Source organism: Penicillium expansum, assembly GCF_000769745.1.
Source record: "Penicillium expansum strain MD-8 chromosome Unknown contig376, whole genome shotgun sequence".
Taxonomy (NCBI): domain Eukaryota; kingdom Fungi; phylum Ascomycota; class Eurotiomycetes; order Eurotiales; family Aspergillaceae; genus Penicillium; species Penicillium expansum.
The window spans coordinates 159-21,211 of NW_015971422.1; the positions used below are offsets into that span (position 1 = coordinate 159).

Below are 21,053 nucleotides of genomic sequence, written 5' to 3' on the forward strand. Positions count from 1 at the left end.
GAGCCCTATATAAAACAGAGCCTACCTATTACCTTAGTAGGTTTAATAATAGTAATAAGCTATAAACCTAAAGCTATTCCTACTACCTAAATAGACAAGATCTCTAGGTAGGCGGAGGTAAGAAAAGCGAGAGTTTTAACTAGGTAGTACTAGGCTTAGTACTACCCCTATATATAGGGAGAGACATATAGATACTAGGGATATTAACTAGTAGTTAAACTATTAATAATAAGCTCCCGGGCTTATAACCTATTAATGTCTACAATAGTAGACGATAGTATATAATATATAAATTGTTATAGAGTTACTATACAAACTAGGAAAGATGACTGACTATATAGTCAGTAACTATAGGATAGCGAGCCTATGGTATCTGAGAGATAACAAACACTTATCAAAGGATGTCTTACCTATGAGCATGGAACTTCGAAGAGACATGGTAGTAGATCCGCCAAGCTTTAGAAAGCGCCAATTAGCTTTAGATGATAGGTGAACTGTTAGAGATACTAGAGATCTACGATGAAGATATAGATGTAACTAGAAATCTCTTAATGCGTAGAGAGAGAGAGAAACTATCTACATACTAAGACTAAAGTACTAGGAGCAAACAGTGGCGGTCACGTAACCTTCTAATACCCCCCACGACTAGTACCATTAGTCAGCAGCATAGTTTAAACAACCCCAATTCTCCATATTAAAAACCAGTTTATAACCTTCAATAACCCCCTATTTGTAGTATACAAACCGTAAATCAACCATTTTTATAGACCATAAGGCCCATTTAGATAATCCAGCGCTTAAATAGCGTTTTGCTAAGGGGTTTAGTCAGTCCATCCGCTGCTATATCGGCAGTCGGGATCTTAATAAATTTAACATTACCGGCGGCAACCTCTTCGCGCAGCCTATAGAAACGGATAGCGATGTATTTTGTCGCAGCATAAAATTCCGGATTAGAAGCGAGAGTAATAGCTCCGTTATTATCCGTATAAATAGGGATTAGCTTATTAAGAAACCCTTCGATTCTAAGCTCCGTAAGTAACTAGATTAACCAGATTACCTCCTATACTACGAGAGACTTAGCGATATATTCTAACTCGGTAGTAGACAGAGTAATATAGGGTTACTTTTTCAACGTCTAAGAAATAGCTCTACCAGCTATTTTAAATAAGAAACTAGATATGGAAAGTCCTTTCTCGCTGTGTAGGCCAGCCTAATCAGCGTCACAGTATCTATATATAGCTATATCTTATATACTAGGGTAGAAAGAGATTATAAGCTATTTAGTGCCAGTGAGGTAGCGAAAAACACGTTTTAAGGCTTAAAAATGTATATTGCTAGGATTCTTAGCGTATTTAGCTAGCTTAATAATAGTAAATAAGATATCTAGCCTGGTAGAAACCATTAACTAGATTAAGGTACCAATTTTTATCTAGTATTTATATATCTATCCCTTTATTATAGTGCCTTCGAACAGGATTAAAGCTTACTTTTTATCTATAGGTATAATAACTAGCTTACAGTTTTTAAGACTAAAGCGGACAAGGATCTTATTAATATAGTCGGCTTATAATAAGTGTATAATACTATTAGTATAGTAAATATTAATTGCGAGATATTGTTAAAGCTTACCCTTATCAGAAGTATTAAAGTACTTTAAAATAGCGCTTTTAAACTATTAAATAGCGTTTTCCGATAGAGAAAGGACTAGTAAGTTATCTATATACACTATAATATAGAGTGGTAAACTACTATATTATCTTTTAACAAAGATAGAGTGATCTGATTAGGTATAGTTAAACCCTATAAATATTAGGATATTATAGAATAGTAAATACTATTCCTAAGGGCTCTATTTTAATCTGTAGATCGTCTTTATTAGCAGCCTAATATAATTAGGATACTCTTCTCTTTAAATCTTAGGTAGTTTAATCTTAATTAGTTCCTTTAATTTAGTATAGAGAAAGGTAGTAATAATATCTATATAATATAGATACTATCCTTTTACTATAATAACTATAGCGAAAACCTTAAAAGATATCGGCTTAGCAATAACAGTATAGACTTTATAGAAATCTAGATCTTTAACTTAATAAAAGCTACAAGTAATAAGCTATACTTTATAGGTACTATTATACTTAACCTTAAATACCTATCGAAGGGTAAGAGGTTTCTTCTTACTCTTAGTCCTAGATATTACTTTCTAAGTGCTATTAATAAGGTAATAATATAGTTCTTTATAAGCAGTAACTAGCTATTTATCTTTCTTAATATAGGATATAGCTTATTCCTAACTGTTAGGTTTAAAGCCTATATCCTTAGGTATTAATTTAGATATAGTATACTACTTATTTAAAGTAGTATTTACGAAGAGACTAATTAAGATATCTAGCTGTTTAGTAAGTAGCTAAAGGATATTAGAATTAAAGAATAACTTACTAACTAGGCTTTTAATATAAGCTCTACTAGGTTTCTTAATCCTTATTAATCATTATAGCTAGCTAGTCTCTGGCTGAATAGGCTAAATAGGCTGAATATAGCTTCGATCTTAAGTCCTATTATCTAGTACCAGATCTAGGTAAGAGAAATCATATTTAAAAATTGCTTAATTAAGCTGTAATAGTAATTGATTATAATATAATAGTAATTAATTATAATCCTTACCTTCTAGTAGAGGATCTTAAGATAGATTAATAGTTATTTCTAAGGGAATATCTATATTAATAACCTATTAGGAAATAGGCTATAGTTCGATAAGAACCCCTTACCTACCTACTTTAAAGTAGGTACTAGTATCCTCTCTTTATTCTATTATATACCTACTAAAACTACCCGCTATTTTATCGTTTAACTATATAAGATCTTCTTTAAAAAGCGTGGGATTTAATAGGTCAAGAGTATTCGGAGCCCTTGTTTATAATTAATCCTTAGGATTATCTTTAATAGTAGGAGAGGGTAGGGAAGTAGATTATATATTAAATAGATTCTCGAGGTAAGGCTGTAGGAAATCGATTAGGATATAATAATCCTATAAATCATATTTATAATTTTAGTTTATACTTATAATATTAAGATTATAGGTAGGGTTAGGTAGACTTACTAGAGATAGATTCTTATTAAAAATAATGTTTTGTAAGCGTTTAATCTTCTTAGTATAAATATTATAGACTATATAGTTATCTCCCTTATTATAAGCAAGTAACCTTACCTCTTCTATATAAGGATCTAGCTTTATATTTCGCTTCTCTTTTAGGATAAGAAACTAGTATTAATAACCAAGAGTATAAAGGTTTAAAAGATTTGGCTTCTTACTGAATAACACTTTATAAGGAGATATACTAATCTTTGATGTATAGAGATAATTTATAGTATAATTAATTCTACCAAGAAGGAGTCCCTAAAGGTATTTTAGAAGCTAATACTTAGTTATAATAGCAATTAAGGGCTTAATAAGATAATAATTTTTAATCTTAGTAATACTATTTAGTTACTTAATATAGGGTAGAATTAGATCCTATACTATTCCCTTACTAGTAAGGTAAGTAGTAAGTAGTTTATACTCTATAGTATTATCGCTATAAACCTTCTTAACTATATAGTTAAACTAAGTCTTTAAATAGGTCTCTAATTATATATAGACCTTAGTAACTTAAGCTTAAGATTTAAGCAGAAATAGCCATATAAATCGAGTTGTATTATCCGTAAATATTATAAAATAATACTTACCTCTATAAGATATAATAGAGATTAATCCTTAGACGTCTAGATAAATATACTTACTAGGCTTTAATCTAATAGATTGTTCTTTACTAAAAGGTAAAGCGTAGCCCTTACCCTTAATATAAGGAATATAGGGAAAGGTAATACCAGCGCCTTTCTTTAGCTTAACGCTGTTAGTAAATATCTCTATCTTTTATATACGCTCCTCGCTGGTGTAATAAGCCTGATAATATACTAGATCGATAGAGATAGGTATAATTCTACTTTATATAGTAAAGACAGAGTTTAGAGAGCTAGTAATAAGGTTATAATTAAGTATATAATTAACCTTATCGATACTAGTATAGTTTAACTAGTAATACTCTCCTTTATAGGTAGTAAAACTAATAGTAGACTCTAGGCTATAGAGATCTTAATATTTAAATATCATTATACCGTTCTTTATCTATATACTAATATCTACCTTATCGAGAGTAGATATAGAGATTAAGCTAGAGCGAAGATCTAGTATAAGCCATACTTTTTAGAGAGTAAAAGGGGCTATTTATCCTAACAAATCTTAATCTAGTAAGTATAGGATTATATCCCTATACCCCTTAGTATAAAAGACGTCCCTAATAGCTATCGAAATAGGTAATATATATTATCTAAAGTTAATAAAGATAGATCTATAGGGGGTTATATATATACTAGTACTAGAATTAATTATCTAGCGTATAATATTATTATTATTATTAGCTATAAGGCCTTCTTTTGATATAATATAAGAGCTATAAATAGTATCTGCCTAGATACTAGTAAAGAGTATATTTATAAAGAGGTTATTATACTGTATTAGGGGATCCCTTAAAGGAGGGCCTTACTACAGTGCGGTAGGGTAGGATACTAGCGTAAAGACTGTATTAGCCCTTAGACGAGGCTGTTATTATAGCAGAGAAAGGATCCGGCCTTAGTTATTAACCTAACCTATAATTTAACCTAGTTAAGGGACTATAACCTACTAAAAAGGGGATTATTACTACTAAGGTTATTAAATTGTAGTAGTATTCGCTGAGTTCTTTAGTAAGGGATACTTATTAGAATAGTAGTTTCTAAGAGTCCTATAATACCTATAAAGGATAACATTCTCCTCTCTGATAAAGTTAGTCTTCTTCTTTAAAGATTTATCCTTATTATTATTAGAATTAGATTACTTATTATTACCTCCTTTCTTCGTATCCTTCTTCTTATTATTATAGGATAATAATAAGGTTTAAATAGTAGTCGAGTTTGTATTATATAAAGGATTTATAGACCTAATATAGATATCTACTTCGAGGAACTTAGTATAGACTTTATCTATAAGATTAATATCGCTCTTATCGACCCTTAGGTTCTAGAGAAAAGTACTATACTTAGGGTTCTTAGAGATAGCTCTTTTAAACTAGTATAGTATATATCCTAAGTTTAATTTACTATTAGAAGTTATAAGATTATAAAAAGCTTCCTAGAACTTATATATAAACTCGTTAGTAGATCTATTCTTAAAGTAAAGATCTATCTACTTGCTATAGCGAGTATATAAATATTAGTAGGATAAGGTAGTGTATATTATATGTAGTTTCTTAAATATCTCTTATATATTAGTACTCTAAGTAATAAGAGAAAAGGGTTTAGGAGAGAGGGTACCCCTAAGTAAGAGATTCACTCTCGAATTATATAGATCCTAGTTTATATAGTCCTTATTATACTACTTTTAGAGTACAACGTTTATATTAATAATCTCCTTTATATATTTACAAACAGCAGAAACAGAGATAATAATTATAGTTATATAATTACCGGTAAGGTCCTAAGCTTCCTTAATAAGAAGAGCGCGAATAGTATTAGGATTAGAGTCCTAATACTTAGGGATCTTTAGTATTAGGATTCTATTAGAAATTATATATATATAGTAACGGTTATTAGCTATAAAAGCTATATAGAGAGCGGTTTCCTAATCTCTGTAGTTAGATTATCCCTTTAGTTTTGGGATAGCCGACAAGATATTAATCTCGTAGCTGTTAATAGCGAAGTCCTTTAGATAGTATAAGGGCTTTATAATGTCTTCTTCCGCACCGATATGCTTATTAAAGAGGTATAATTAGCTTGCTACAGCGGGTAGCAAGTAGAATATAGGGTTCGACAGTCCGATTTTCGGGTTATCGAGGGTTATCAGCGACGTAATTCGACGGCGACGAGGTAGGATCCACCTATAATAGATAAAGATCCCAGTGGATAAGGTGTTAATCTCGTCCGATTGGGTAATAAAAACTCTGATTTATGGGGTTAAAACGAGACCACAGAGGTTCCACAGTGGGGTAGTGCGACGCAGTATACTAATAGGAGGAAAACCAGGGTTTCGAGTCTGTACAGTAATGTAGAGGACTCGAAAACACAAGGCTCATAACCTGTTAGAGATACTAGAGATCTACGATGAAGATGTAGATGTAACTGGAAATCTCTTAATGCGTGGAGAGAGAGAGAAACTATCTACATGCTAAGACTAAAGTACTGGGAGCAAACAGTGGCGGTCACGTGACCTTCCAACATGAACTCTCTGCTAATCACACCTGACATGCCTCGGAGCGGTACGGAAACACCCGTACCCCGTACCTGCCCAGGCGTGCTGAGAGGCGCCATGGCCCACAGGTAGCGTCCTCCCATTCCCTGCGATCCTTATCTCATTGGGTACTCAGGCCTATGTCGCCTGCTCGCCTTGATAATGGCATTAGTGTGGTGCATCTTGACTACTGATCGGAGCCATTCATTGCTCGCATAGGCTTTTGACACTCACTGCATCACGCTAAACCTACGCACCTAACCATCGGTGGGGACTCTACATCCTGATTCGGCAAAGGCACAGGTCTCACCAGAGTCGGGCAGCAACAGGAGGGAGACATGCATCATCCCACTACCTTCTCGCGGATATCACAAGTAGCCTAGTTGAGCCATACCTACTTATGAGTAAAGCGATTGACAATCATCTACAATTATGAACACTCTTTAAGAGCAGCTTTTTAGCAGGACCAAGACAAGATTAGGCTAATTTTTGGGTATTTCGCTCTGAAACCTATGCTCCTCTGAGAAAATGGATCACGGATTGCAGCGAGCGCCTTCCAGTGTCCGGTCCTTTATTTCCCGCACCCTATTAAGACGCATCGAAGAAAGTAACTCTTCAGAGAATACAAAAGGAGAATTCGGATTGAACACTTTACACATACCGTTATGCGGATCCGCAAACGCCGACTTAATCTTTGTACACGGCCTTGGAGGAGGATCGCGAAGCACGTGGACGAAATCGGGCGATCCATCGCTTTATTGGCCGAAGGAGTGGCTGCCGAACGATGATGCTTTTCAAGATACCAGAATTCATAGCTTTGGTTATGACTCGAACTGGGACAAAGAAAGCATTCTCGGGATCCACGACTTCGCGAATTCACTGCTTGGCTCAATCTTTGATTGTCCAAATATTCCTCGGGGTACTAGAGTATGTGCTTTATCCGCTTCCGATGCCATTCACTAGTCAATGTTCAGAATGACAAGAACGATCCAAAGCTGTTTTAAATACATAGCTTACTCCGATCGCAGACTCCAATTGTGCTGATAGGGCACAGCATGGGGGGCCTCGTCATAAAACGTGCATATCTGTTGGCGAAAGGGAAATGGGAGTTCGAGTACCTGGCTACTCGAATTCAAGCCATGTTCTTCCTAGCTACACCCCATCGAGGAGCAGATCTGGCTTCAACTTTGTTGAAACTTCTCAGTTTGGGCGGTGGGCCCAGACCGTTCATTACCGATCTCCAACGCAATTCTAGCGCCATCCAGTCCATCAATGACGAATTTCCCCATCATTGCCACGACATGCAGCTCTGCTCTTTCTACGAGACACTTCCTACTAGCTTTGGCGTCAAGAAAAGTCTTGTGGTGGATAAAGACCTAGCGATACTGGGATATGCAAATGAACGGAGAGAGTATATACACGCAAATCATCGCGGTATTTGTAAGTATGCCTCCCAGGATGATACAAACTATCGGACGGTTCGAAATGCGCTGGCCTCGGGTTTGGACATCCTACGAAACCGTCTGGCATCCTCATCGCGAGACATCATCAGTGACCGGCAGCGGTTACTTGAAACGCTCTTAGGCGTATCTGACGGCCCGGAGGACGATTTAATGAACGCTGACAGCTTGAGAATGAGTGGCTCCTGTGAGTGGCTGGTTGACAAGTCAAATTTTCAGGAATGGCTTCACGGTGACAATTCGCCAATTTACGTTATCGTTGCAAAGCCGGCCACTGGCAAGACGATTCTGTGTGGGAAGGTCATTACGCACCTCAGAAAGCTGCAAAAGAAGTCCAGCTTCTACTTCTTCAAATACGGCAACCAAGAGAAATCTAACATCACCACCTTTCTATTGTCCATGGCCCGGCAAATGGCTCTTTCGGATGAGAATGTCCTTGCGACCTGCCTCAAAATTTGCGAAAAGGACGACCAACTGAGAAAAGCCGACTACCGTACCATATGGCGAAAATTGTTTTTGGACGGCATTCTCAAAGTCACGTTCGAACATATTCATTATTGGGTGATTGATGCTCTGGACGAATGCAAAAGCGAAGCGGAAGTTGTCCCCTTACTCATGAAGGTGGCTGAAGTATGCTCCGTACGCGTATTTTTGACTTCCCGGAACTCATTTGAGCCCCGTCAGAGACTGGGTCTTTCAAGTGTCCGGGTACTCTCCGAGCCTATCCTCGAAGAGGATACCAAATCCGATATCGCATTGTATCTGGACGCAAATGTAGACCAGATCCCCTCGGCTGATGACAGAGGCCCGCAACATATAGTTCGCCAGATTGTGGATAAGTCGAGGGGTTGTTTCTTATGGGTTACCCTAGTCTTCCAGGAACTGAAATATGTTCATACGTCTGCAGACGTGGAGAGAATTCTGGACGAAGTTCCTACTGACATGAACGAATTGTTTGCTCGAATATTGCACAATATGTCGAAAGCATTGTACGGGAAAGCCCTGGCACAGGCCATACTTACCTGGACGGTATGCTCTACTCGGCCCTTGAAAATAGTTGAGCTCTCTGAGGCGCTTCGGTAAGATCTCAAAGATTCAATAGACAGCATTGAGGCGTCGATACGATCGTGTTGTGGGCAATTGGTCTATGTAGATGCAAAAAGCCAGGTACAGATGATTCACTTGACGGCGCGAAACTTTCTTCTCGAAGAAAATACAAGCTTGGAGTTTGCAGTCGATAAGAAAATTGGCCACCGTCGCTTATTGTTGACTTGTTTACAATACCTCAATGGTGTTGAAATGAAGGTTTCAAGAAGTCAAAAATCGAGTACGGGCAGTAACCCCAAAGAACGCTCTGTCTTTGTCAGCTACGCTTGTGACTTCTTTTTCGAACATATCATGCACCTATCGTGGACAGACAAAGATGTTTTATTCGCGCTGGCAAAATTCTTCAACTCGTCAAATGTTCTCTCCTGGGTGGAGTATATTGCAAAATACTCCGACCTACATCGGTTGATTCAAACAAGCAAGGCTCTCCGCATATTCCTTCAAGGAAGCTCTTCTCAGACATTGCCGCTTGCAAAGGAACTAGTTATGCTAAACTCCTGGGCTACCGATCTAATACGACTGGTGATGAAGTTCGGTACCAATCTCAAAGATTACCCTCACGCAATCTTCCATCTCATTCCCCCCTTTTGCCCGCCTGCGACTGCCCCTTGGAAGCAATTTGCATCAACAGCTCGTAGTATCAATGTACGTGGATTGCGTGCCGAGACTTGGGACGACTGCTTATCGACAATTGTTAATACATACGAGCAATACTCGAGCCTCGCATCCTCCACAATCCAATTTGCCATTGGATCTTTCGGTGGTACCATTTCTTTATTTAAACAATCCACTTTTGAGCAGACTGGCTCCCTTCAACACGGAGAGCCTGTGGGCCCCTTGAAATTTGGTAATACTGAGAACATACTTGTTTCTGCTGGCTCAAAAAGCATCCGTATATGGGATCTGGCCTCAAAAGTACAGCTATGGAGATTCGACGTACCTCAACAGTGTATGGCACTCACGCTTACCCATCGCGACCTGTTTCTACTCGGAGCTACGAAAGACCATCGTTTAAAGATCTGGGATTTAAACAACGGAGATTTGAAGGCGAACGTGGATTGGACCAGAGGTCTAGAAGAGATGAGAACCCAACTCTATCGTCGGCCAGTTACAGCAGCATTCAGCATTGACGCAGATCTGTTGGCTATCATATACAAAGGCCACGACATCTTGCTTTGGGATCTTGAGAGCGATTCTCTGTACGATATCTACAGCAGAGAGTCGAGCGCAGTTAGTGGCTCCAGAAGGCCATATGGCTCGGCCGGAGTCAGATGTCTTGTTTTTGGCAATGGGGCCAACGCCAATGTACTTATTTCGGCGTATGGAGACGGGGAGTTGGTACTGTTTCATACCTCCACGGGCGAGATCAAAAACAGGGTCGTTGCCTTCGCAAATTCCCTTTCCTGCTCGCCAGATGGCTCCACCTTGGCTACTGCCGATCCATCTGGAACCATCCAATTGTTCAACCTCGAGACAATGCATCTGATATATCGTATCAATTCGGTTGAGCCCGGTATACAGGGCCTTGCTTTCAGTGGAGATAGTCTACATTTGATTGACATTAGAGGATCACGATGCCGTGTTTGGGGCCCCACGGTCCTTGTAGGGCAGAGCGAGGATGAAGAAGCAAGCGATATCGCAATCGTCTCAAACACACTGCAAGAAACCAGCCTGGTGCCTTCTGAAGATGTTGTTTTGATCACATCGCTAGCATGTCACGAGAGTGGTGAAGTTTTCTTTTGTGGCAAAGAGGACGGATCGGTCTATGTCCATAATATTGAATCTGGTCTTCCATCTCGGCAACTTTTCAGCCACGCCCATGGAGTCCCAATTGTTTATCTTTTTTTCGAGGAAAAGAGTCACACTCTGAGTAGCATCGACTCATCTAGTCGAATAAAGATTCATAGATTGACTCGTCAACTTCAGTCTATGGTGGCGATTGAGATCTTATTCGACCACCGAGCCGACATGTCAGTGGGCCAATTGGTATGCGAAATAGGGTTAAATCGAATTCTTATTTCCTCTGAAAAATCAGACATGCTTTGGTCAATCTCACTAGATGAGAGTGTCTTGCTAGCCACCATTTCTTATGAGGACCGTGGATCATACCGATGGGCGAACCACCCCTCAAACCCAGGCCACCTTATCCTCATAACCCACCACGAGGTGCATATCTTCGACTGGTTAGCATTAAGACGACTTACCGGGCCTGCAGGAATACGACTGGAAGGCAGTATACCATCAGATCTCTCGATCTACTCAATCATTCCCTGCTTCAATGGAACAATCGTGGCGACTATGTTCAGCGAGGCGCGTTGGCCTCCTGGAAAATCCAAACTTGTGCTTTGGAACGCCTCCGACTTTACTCTAGTTTCGAAGGCTGTGACCCCCTCCTCAGGGTACAGCGGTCTGAATGACAATGTTGAGGTCCTCATTGGCACTACTGGCACCGACCCGGGGCAGACAGAGCGCTTGGTTTTCCTCGATGGTAGGAATTGGGTGTGCAGCGCAGATCCGAAGGCCGAAAATGGAAATCATTTGGCGCGACATTTCTTCTTTCCTAGCGACTGGCTTAGTAGGAATCTCGACTTAATCTTTGCGGTGACAAAAAGGGGGGACATAATCCTAGTGAAGAGGGACGAGGTTGTGATCGTAAAAAGAGGGCTGCTCACAAGCCATGCGGCGGGTATATAGAGCATTTCAAGGATTGACACATAATGACATGGCAGACGAAGGACGTAACCCTCTGTCGGTAGAAATTACCAGAGCTAGATTGTCTGAGTACGTTCATTGCGAGTATTGTTGTTCGCCGTGCTACTTACAAATTTTCTGACAAAGAGGTAGCAAAAGATTCACACCCTTTTGCCTTTTTATCTTGAATATCTCATATTCTATAAAGCTAAAAAAAATCTAAGGGTAAATAATAGCTACTTTTCTTTACATCCTTGCAGCTTTGGCAGGAACTCGCAAAATTGACTGCTGCGTCATAGAAGCCACTAAATTCCCTCCCTCGTCCCATAATTTACTCTCACTGTATGTGCGGCCGTTGCCGGCATGGTGATTAATTATCTCCCTCAAGTGCCACTGTTCCATTTTGAGTCGCGGCGCAAAGATGCGCAGAGCAAAATCCAAACTCGAGCACACACCAGCGTCCTCGAAGGACATGTGATTGTGTGCCAAAGGCAAAAACGACAAAACACCATCCATAATAAACCCTAAGCTGGCCATTTCTTCTCCTTCTGTCCGTAGAGGGTGTTTGACTCGGAGCCAGTCCGCTGACGACTTTGCTGTCGGAGACAATTCCTCCTGGCTGGTTTTGACAGTCTTGGCCATCCCCATCAGATTTTGGGTAGTGATTCCCTCCGGACACGGGCGACCTTCGTAGAGGTTTCGGGATAGTCCAAATAGAGTGTTGAAAGCTCTAAATTGTGACTCTGATATTTTTTTGGCTTTGACCCAATCCTCCACAAGGCGGTCCCAGGGCACACAATCCCGCCAGTGACTGTAACTCCGAGTTGGTTGACTCGAGAATGTGAGGACAGACTGCTCATCCCGGTGGAAGTCGGCTAGGAGCTCCATGCATAGGCGCTGTTGGCCAGTCGAGGGGTCATTTTGTTCAACGGCAACGCGGTAGGTTATGAAACCCTTCGATTGGCGGAGTTTGACAGGCGTGCATATCAGATTTGCTTCAGTGCTTACTGGTCGGAGATAATGGCCAAACGCCGAGTGCAAGTGGAATCCATCCGGGGTGGTCTTATACGCAGCGTGTATCGCGAGAGCGATAGCATAGCCTCCGTACGCGATGGGTGCCAAATTCCCCATCCTTTGGGGAAGGTGCGTGGAAACATAATGACCATGCAACTTCTGCAGCGATACATGTTCAGCTAAAGTGGTGGCCATAATTTTCACCGAGAATTGGATTGACCGAGGTATTTGGAGACACGGTTGACGGGCGGGAAAGATATCGTAGGTAGTACATTCATAAATAGACGATGATTCAAAATTAAGTATTGGTACACAGATGGGAACAGAAACTTCCCCTGCAATTTCCCTCGGAGGAAGTAACACCTCGGCTCAATGGCTGGACGGCCGAGGCCTTCTACGATATCTATCGACTATCAGATGATAGGGAAATTAAGATCTGATTTGCACATGGGGATCTTGGCACATTGGGTGAATTTTGTTTTGTCATCATAGATCCACTTCCCCCCCCTGGAATGCCGACAGAAAATCCCGAGTCCGAGGAATGGATACTCAACAGAAACCCGGCATTCAATTCGAATATCGAACATCGTCCCAGTAATATTGATACATCTTTCAAAAATGTGTCTAATAATTTGACTAGTCTCCAACTCCAGTAGGCTAACTAAATGTATGAAGCCAACCTGGGAGCTTTTTGGTTAAGAGAAAATCAGTTGGCTCCGAGTAAATATTTCTGATGAAATTTGGGCGCTCAAACATCAAAGTTATGAAAAGGGGAGCGATGGGACATTTGTTGGGAAACTTTCGCTTGACCGTGTTATACGAAGGAAAACGTAGATATAGAATGGCATGTATCTTAATGCATGTGTTGACATTGAATATGCTAGAAGATAAAGACAGAACTACTAAATAGAGAGGCCTCTCAAAAACATTTTTCAAACAAAACCTTTCTTGATACTATTTCGATGCAAGGACAAAACAGCCCTGAGTGGGCTTTCCCCTTATCATTTGATCAAGCCGTTCCCCTTGCCACATAACCTCTCACAAATTCATCCAAGTCCTCTTGTGGCAACCCCAGAACCTTGTTCCATAGCCCTTTCGTCTGCGAAAAGCTTGCCAATCCTCCCTTCCCATATATAGATGCGGCAATCATGGACACGGTACCAAGTGGCTGTCCTTCCTTCAATTTGGTAGCCCCATCCTGCCAAAGATCTTCAACAGTGCTTTCGGAAAGTGTGAATTTCTCATTCGTCGCTCTCTCAAGGGCAGACAAAACTTTATTCTGAGTGACAGTGAAACTGTTCACATAGACATATTGATTTTTGGTCAGGTCCGGGCTTTTCAAAGATCTTGCGATTGCTCTTCCGACCTGATCAAGATTTGTGGCCTCGTAGGAAATGTCACCACCATCGAAGATAGTGGCAGTGCGCTCAGGTACATCCAAGCCTCCAAAGCCGGGGATGTTCAAGCCCCAGTCGAACAGTGATCCCGTGATGACTGCTGTCCAAGAGATCTTGTCTTGTTGAGTCTTAAGATAGTCGACGGTCTGAATCTTATCCACAAGGAATGGAATGTACTCAGACGCAGACCTATCCGAGGTGTCAATACCATACTCGGACGGGAAGAAGACTTTCACGCCGGCGGATATGGCGGAGTCCACAAGAGACTTCTGGAGGGTCAAGGCGGCTCCTGGGATAATGCTAGAAATCGTGCTAATGATCGCATCTTGACCTTTAAATGCATCGCGTAGTGATTCTTCAGAGTAGTCGGTCTTTATGTGTCTCACACCTTCCGGCAAAATAGCCTCAGATGATTCTCGAGTGAGTCCGGTGACTTCGAATTTCTCATCGAGTAAAGCTTTCACAGTTGATTTGCCCACATTTCCACCTGGCCCGATGACTAACACGGTTTTTATAGGTGATGAGGACATGGTGTTAAAAAGGATGAAAAGTACGGATTCGTAGCAAAGTATTAGATGGCTTTTAGGAAGTAGTGTATTCGTCTATATCAATTTTCAGCCCTTATATATATACAGTCTAACTGACAAGCGAATCTTAGATGTTCTTAGATGTATGACAAATGATAATTTTTATATATATCATCATCTCCATCAAATTTGAATGATTAGTGAGCATATTCCCTGCGCATCACCCAATCCAGCCTTAGGAGGCACCGCTAGTTTAAAGGTGATTATTGATCAGCTTCCGCCAATACCCGAGACTCGTCCTGACATTTTACAAAAAGATGTGAGCCTGAAGCCAAAGGATATTGATTATATGAGGATGAATATGTTAAGAATAACGTTGCCTAGGCGGAAATCTTTTATTAATAGTATTATGGTTCGCAGAGAAGCTCGTAGAAGTGTTAGGGTTTGTCCTATCCAACATTAGGGAAAGAAGACAAATCACAATAAAGCTGCTTGGGATAAGAAAGTATATAAAAGCAGAATATAAAACAAATCTTTGATTAAATTAGTGCCGAAATTCTAGGCAGCCCCAAAAAAATACATTTCCGTTACAACATGCACCGGGATAGCTTCAAAATATAAACAAACGGTAAAGACAGAAGTATGTTCTCGTACAGGTCCAAAATCACAAATCGCCTGGACACTCAATTTCCTTTAGGCTAGTGGTGGAACACCCCCCTCATCGAATCGTACACCTTCACCTTCAGGTTAGAAGACCACACAGGTGTTTGCCCAGCATTGACACTGTACGACACTGATTGAGCCACCTTGCCGACAGCCCGCTTAGGGAAGTACAGGGCGTGCTTCCAGTCAATGAAGACCTCATAACCATCATCCTGGTCATGAATAAGGATAGAAGGCGTTGTGCCCTTGAACCTCTTCTCCAGCGGGATACGAACCTCCTTTCCAAAGGAGTTGTTGATCTTAGTGTTGAAGACAATCTGGTTCTCGGATCGCCTAATGGAGAGGAGGAACAGGATATCGCCATCTCCGTTCTTACCCTCGTTCAGATAGATCTGGGTGTTATCAATGCCAGAGGTCTTAGCTGGTGTCAGGTTCAAGCTGGTCGAGTCGATGATCACCACCCCGTCGGGTTTCAAGGCTTGCTTGAATGGTAGGGAGGAGTTGACCTTGAGGCCAGCCTTGGGGATCACTGCAACCACTGGAGGTGCAATTGTCACGGGCTGCTTGAGGTCTGGGTTTAGGGCACCACCTGCTCCGTCGGAGATGGTAGGCTCTTCCTTGAAGTTTTCCAGCTTTGGAGCCTTCGTGGCGTCATTGTAGACTGTCGAGTCGTTGGTGCTTCCGATGATCTCGAGGTCGAGAGCCTCCACCTGGTACGAGGGTACCTCCTTACCGCCCTTGAAGACTCTCCAATAAGCCCTGCTCCGGATGAAGCTTAGGACGTCGTCCCTGGCAAGACTGGCCAAGTCTTTGCCTGACTTGAGAAGAGCAATCAAGATTGGAGTGAGAGAAATGCTCGCAGTAGACTTGATATTCTTGTTCTTGTTGTCCTTGCAGTTTCCACATGCAAGCTTTCCTGCTTTGTCCTCAGGCTTCTGACTGAAGTTGTAAACTTCAGTAACCAAGTCTTGGGTCGCGTTGTGCGTCTTTCCATCCTGCGAGATGTATATGCGAATCCAGAAGGGTTCACCCCCATCGAGGGCATATTTGCGGTAGCGAATGCTGAACGAATAATCAAGAGACTTAGAGCCGTCCTCAAGATAATCTACTCCCTCGATGTTGTTGGTTGCATCAATCAATTGCTTTCTCGATACGCCGTAAAGGTTGTTTACGGTTTGTCGGAGGGTTGAGATGAAGCTTTCGGAAGTGTAGCCTTCAGGCTTGTAGTTCCAGGTCTGCAACTCCGGGTATGTGTAGCCGAGCTTGTAAGGCCAACGAATATCCTTGGGCTTCATGAGAGTTCCAGTGGTGTCTTTGTGGAATGGGCGTAGCTCTGTATCCGGAGTAATTTCTGCACCATCGGGAAGACCAATTGTTTCCTGGAAGAATGCGTTGACCTTCGACTTCTCGAACCACTTATCCGGGTTGAGGGCTTGCCACAGGGCAAAGATGCGATCGATGTTACTGCAATCTCGTTAGAAGTTGAAGACAGCACTGATGGAAATGGACTTACCAATGGTGAAGCCAAAAGATAGGATCAAATGTCGCCACTGGGATCTGAGACATGTGTCCGTTGAAATCACCGCCAACCCAACCGTGGATGTTGTTGTGAACTGGAGATTGTCAAAGAAATGTTTAAAAATTTACTCTCAGGGGAAACTTACTGTACTCAAGGTTGATGTCGTTTTGAACCTCCGGGTTATCGGACAACTGAGCCGTTGTTGCAAATGTAGAATAGTCCATGGGAACCGTCAATAGACGGTAGACCATCTCCGCAGGCTGACCGTAAGGAGACTCGCCCAGCCAAACTGGCTTCTTCAGTGCTTCCTGCACCTTGTAGTTATTTACCACACCGTACTTCCACGTATGAGTACCAGAGGCAGTCTCGCCCTCATCAGGCCAACGGGTAGTTCCAATACATTCACCGAACTATCACGGTTAGAATAAATACCTAGTTTTGTAGAGTAATAACATACGTAGAGCATATCTCCATCGTCGACCCAGGGGTCCTTGAAGTTATCAACACCAGCAGTGGACATGGGCTGGTTGGTCGGCATGCGGAATTGGAAGAGTGGGTTGTTGATGTTCTCTTCACCGGTACCATCCGAGGTCGGCACAAATATGTATGGGTATTTGCAAAGATCCGGAACTGAAGTAGTGACACCCCAGTCCCAGAAAGGCAGACGCCATCCATCAGCGGCTTCCTTCCATTCGGGGCGGAGGTCCTCCGCAAAAGCAGGGACAATTTCTTGCTTCATGATTTCGTGTAGACGTTGCTGAAATTTATTAGTTCATTTCGAAATCGGGATATGGGGCGCAATCCATTACCTCGTAAAGTGCAAGATAAGCACGGTGCCAGATGGGGAACAGGATATTGTTATGAGTACAGTATCCTCTTCCCTCTGCATCCTTGGAGTCAATAGGCTCATCCCATGGTACATTGGGCTGTCCGTGAATTCCAGCAATCTGGAAGTACGAGTCTCGATCTTTGGGGTCAATCTTTTGGAAGCGAGACAATGCCATCACAAATAGTTTGACTTGCTTCTCATTGGCAGGGTTGTTGCTCCATGAGTCGATTTCTTGACGGATAGGAACTTGAACCTCAGGACCCAACTTGGATGGCTCCTCGGAATTCACCGAGATTCCATTGATGGGGTAATACTTCCACTCGGGGGTTGTCATTTTTCCTAATGGCTTTTTCTTGTTTTGATTGGTATGAACAAAGTGTTTGAGAAGAAACATCTAGGGAGCTTTTTCTGGCTGAGGTCTCTTATTTATACCCAAATATTTCCTGTAATAAGATATATAACTCACATTCTTTTTTCTCCTTTTTACTTGTTTTCAGAGTGGGCGGTTACGAGCTGAGGTGGTGGCGTAGCGTGCATGTAGTGCATGAGCCCAGGGACAATATATGCAGTGGGGTATAAGCACATATTCAGGTGGAGCAGGTACTATGTACAAGTATGTACATGCATCTCGGGTTTAGCCCCTGAGATTTTCCAAACATCTAATTATAAGGTTTAGTTCAAGACAGAACTATAAAGAATTAGGAAAAACACGGCAAGAACTATCATGTCGTACAGAGATAATGAGATATCTTAATAAAGGGGGACTGGTCACAAATTACAAAGCTCTTTGCTTTTTCCTTCAGCTGTTGTCGACCAATGTCTCTGGGCTCAGCGCACCACCACTCGTGAGTGGCGCCAGCTGAATGATCTTCTCATGTAATACACGCTAACTATAGGTTTGCGTCATGAGCATCTGTAGAACTACTGCAGAAGATGGAACATTATAACGCCGGGATATTATCTTCCGACTCAAGCACTCACATACCCCTATAGTCTCATGGCGAATACGCAGTAGGCAGTACATTTGAGTGGGTTCTTGTGCAAATGTACAGTGCCCTGTATACATATATTATTCCTTGCAATTAATCTGAGTTGCGATTGCAACCCTCATCATTCGATAATTAATTTGCATCGGATTTGTTATTCCAGTCTTCAAGATCCATTACAAGCCAGGTCCATTAAATTCCGCTCTAATTCGCAAGAACCGCGAAGTGGTAGGCTTAGTTAAGAAGTTGAATAGACGCCTCTTTATTGACGGCGCTCTTAACTATAAAGTTGAGAACGAAAACGAGATCAAAATATGGTCGATCGGGTCTAGATTAACGTTACCTCGGATTCTAGGTCGAATTCTACTTCCGAAGAAGAGATCGATAGAGTTAATGATACTATCTTAATACAAGAGATGTATCGCTATCTGGGATATATCTGTAAACTAAATATTAAGGCCCCCCACGCAGGACAGAGGGAACGGAGGGAGGAGTAAAAGAGAAACGGAGAACGAAGAAAAGCGAGGTCGGGTCTATCTTTTTAAGTCGTAAGGTTAGGAAGGACCTCGGGGTAGCATATTTGACACCGCATACGCTACTCCGCTGAATACAGATGCATACACATAGTCGCCTCTCCTGTTTGGCTTTGCATCGGGTGCGACTATTGGACTAGGGCCCATGATTGCGTTGACCATGTCCCCGCCCAACGAGATCGGATATCGGATGGGCACCGCCTTTGCAGTGGCTGGTCTGGGTGCCTTGACCAGTCCCCCGATTGCCGGCGAACCGATCGCCCGGGACGGTGTGAAGACGATGATAGCGGCGTTGCTGCGCGAGGGAAGCCATGAGCCGAGTATGATGATCATGGATGCAATCATTGCGATGATAAAGATGTTACAAATCCAGTATTTGCGTGCCCAAATTTGGGGGACGATTCGACCGAAGAAACTAGGATACCAACTCTGTGAGATTTCTAATCCATGAAGTCGAGAATTTTGTCTCTTCTCTGTGCTTCTCTTACCTAACGCCATTCAGAATGGGAATGAGATTATATCCCATCTGGACCGACATGCCATAGTGGATTGCGGATATCACTATGTAAACGTAAGGAATAAACATGCCCCCTGCAAAAGTCAGTTTGCCAGAAGAATCAGAGAAAGGTGAGCGCAGGTGACATAAAATACATGAAGAAGCTGACGACGCACAAGAGCAGAAACTTACATTCTCGCAACGGGGTCAGATAGCTCTTCAGCTTGAACTCCTTGGGGGTGTGTGTTACATTTGAAGAAATCAACGCGTATGTGATGAGCATCAGACAAAGAATTAGAAATGCGCACCAGCAGGCCTTCTTCCCAGTACCACCACCAGCAGACCTCTCAGACATCCAGACGATCAATCATGATATGATGACGATCAATCATGATACAACAGCTATCAATCAGGAGCCGATCTACTTCCCAGAGATCATATACCAAGAGATCACTCAAGTAATCAAATCATTACCACCAAACAAAGTACCAGGAGAGGACAGCCTACCGAACTCACTGTGGCACAAACTAATTGAAATCCTGGTAGTACTCGCTACCATCTCACAAATATATAACGCCTACGTACGGATCGGGACTAACCCCTCCTACTTCTAGAAATCGATTATAGTAGTCCTATAAAAGGCTGGTAAGAGGGATTACTAGCTTGTAAAGTCCTACCAGCCGGTTACCCTTCTTAATATACTTAGTAAGTTCCTCGAGGTAGTAATTACCTAGAGAATCAGTTACGCGGTTAAGACTAAAGGACTACTCCTAAATATATATCTTAGTAGGAGAAAGGGTATCTCTATAGACCACGCTATCTAGGAGATTATTAGTAAGGTATAGAGAGTATAAGGATATAGTAAGATAGTAAGTATACTAATACTTAATATCTTTAGAGCGTATAATAATATCTCTTATAAGAGGTTAATCTATAATCTATATAAAAGATAGCTAGGCTAGCTAGTACTTTAGATTAGGGTATTCCTTATAGAGAGGAGTACCTATATATAGATACTAGAAGGGGTATTAGCTAGTATCCTAATACTAACTAGTATCCTATAAGGCTTACCTCTCTCTCTAATCCTATACCTAATCTATAATATAGATCTAGTAGGTAGATATAAAGGGGTAAAAATAAGCGCTTAGGTTAATAATATAGTATTTATTATAATAGGAAAAAGTAAGTAGGAAAATATCTCTAAACTATAAAAGGCTTACTAGTATACTAATATTTAGGCTAATAGGTATATATCGGTATTTAATCCTAAGAAATATATATTAATCTACTTTATTAACCTAGATCCTAGTAGGGATCTAGACCTAGGCCTAGGCTAAGGAGGGAAGAGGTATATACTATTAGTATTACTAAGTACTATAGTATAGGCTACTATAATAGCTAAGTAGTATCTTAGGGTCTAAGTAGACTTAGACCTGGCAGTGACCCTCCGGGTGGTCCATGATCTTGGACCCTCTACCCGACCCTGACCCTGACCCTCTAAGGGTCGCTCGCGGGTAACCCTCCACGACCCGT

General features: G+C 41.5%; 5 protein-coding genes across 5 annotated transcripts; 1 reads left to right on the plus strand and 4 right to left on the minus strand.

The window, feature by feature from the left end:
* Positions 1-7,353: 7,353 nt before the first annotated feature.
* On the plus strand, positions 7,354-11,559 carry PEX2_109350 (WD40 repeat domain-containing protein; the record flags this gene model as incomplete). Its single annotated transcript, XM_016748201.1, has 2 exons — positions 7,354-8,837; positions 9,126-11,559. The coding sequence occupies 2 exons, from the start codon at positions 7,354-7,356 to the stop codon at positions 11,557-11,559; spliced, it is 3,918 nt and encodes a 1,305-aa protein (XP_016595043.1).
* Positions 11,560-11,802: 243 nt separating this feature from the next.
* PEX2_109360 (thioesterase family protein) lies at positions 11,803-12,687 on the minus strand (the record flags this gene model as incomplete). The annotated part of the gene is made up of 1 exon (XM_016748202.1): positions 11,803-12,687. The coding sequence occupies one exon, from the start codon at positions 12,685-12,687 to the stop codon at positions 11,803-11,805; it is 885 nt and encodes a 294-aa protein (XP_016595044.1).
* Positions 12,688-13,579: 892 nt separating this feature from the next.
* On the minus strand, positions 13,580-14,497 carry PEX2_109370 (aromatic alcohol reductase; the record flags this gene model as incomplete). Its single annotated transcript, XM_016748203.1, has 1 exon — positions 13,580-14,497. The coding sequence occupies one exon, from the start codon at positions 14,495-14,497 to the stop codon at positions 13,580-13,582; it is 918 nt and encodes a 305-aa protein (XP_016595045.1).
* A 695-nt stretch (positions 14,498-15,192) lies between these two features.
* On the minus strand, positions 15,193-17,839 carry PEX2_109380 (Concanavalin A-like lectin/glucanases superfamily; the record flags this gene model as incomplete). Its single annotated transcript, XM_016748204.1, has 5 exons — positions 15,193-16,621; positions 16,671-16,770; positions 16,822-17,086; positions 17,134-17,433; positions 17,486-17,839. 5 exons carry the CDS (start codon positions 17,837-17,839, stop codon positions 15,193-15,195), a joined length of 2,448 nt encoding a protein of 815 aa, XP_016595046.1.
* A 1,206-nt stretch (positions 17,840-19,045) lies between these two features.
* On the minus strand, positions 19,046-19,875 carry PEX2_109390 (uncharacterized protein; the record flags this gene model as incomplete). The annotated part of the gene is made up of 3 exons (XM_016748205.1): positions 19,046-19,439; positions 19,513-19,615; positions 19,713-19,875. The coding sequence occupies 3 exons, from the start codon at positions 19,873-19,875 to the stop codon at positions 19,046-19,048; spliced, it is 660 nt and encodes a 219-aa protein (XP_016595047.1).
* Between the last annotated feature and the right edge of the window lie 1,178 nt (positions 19,876-21,053).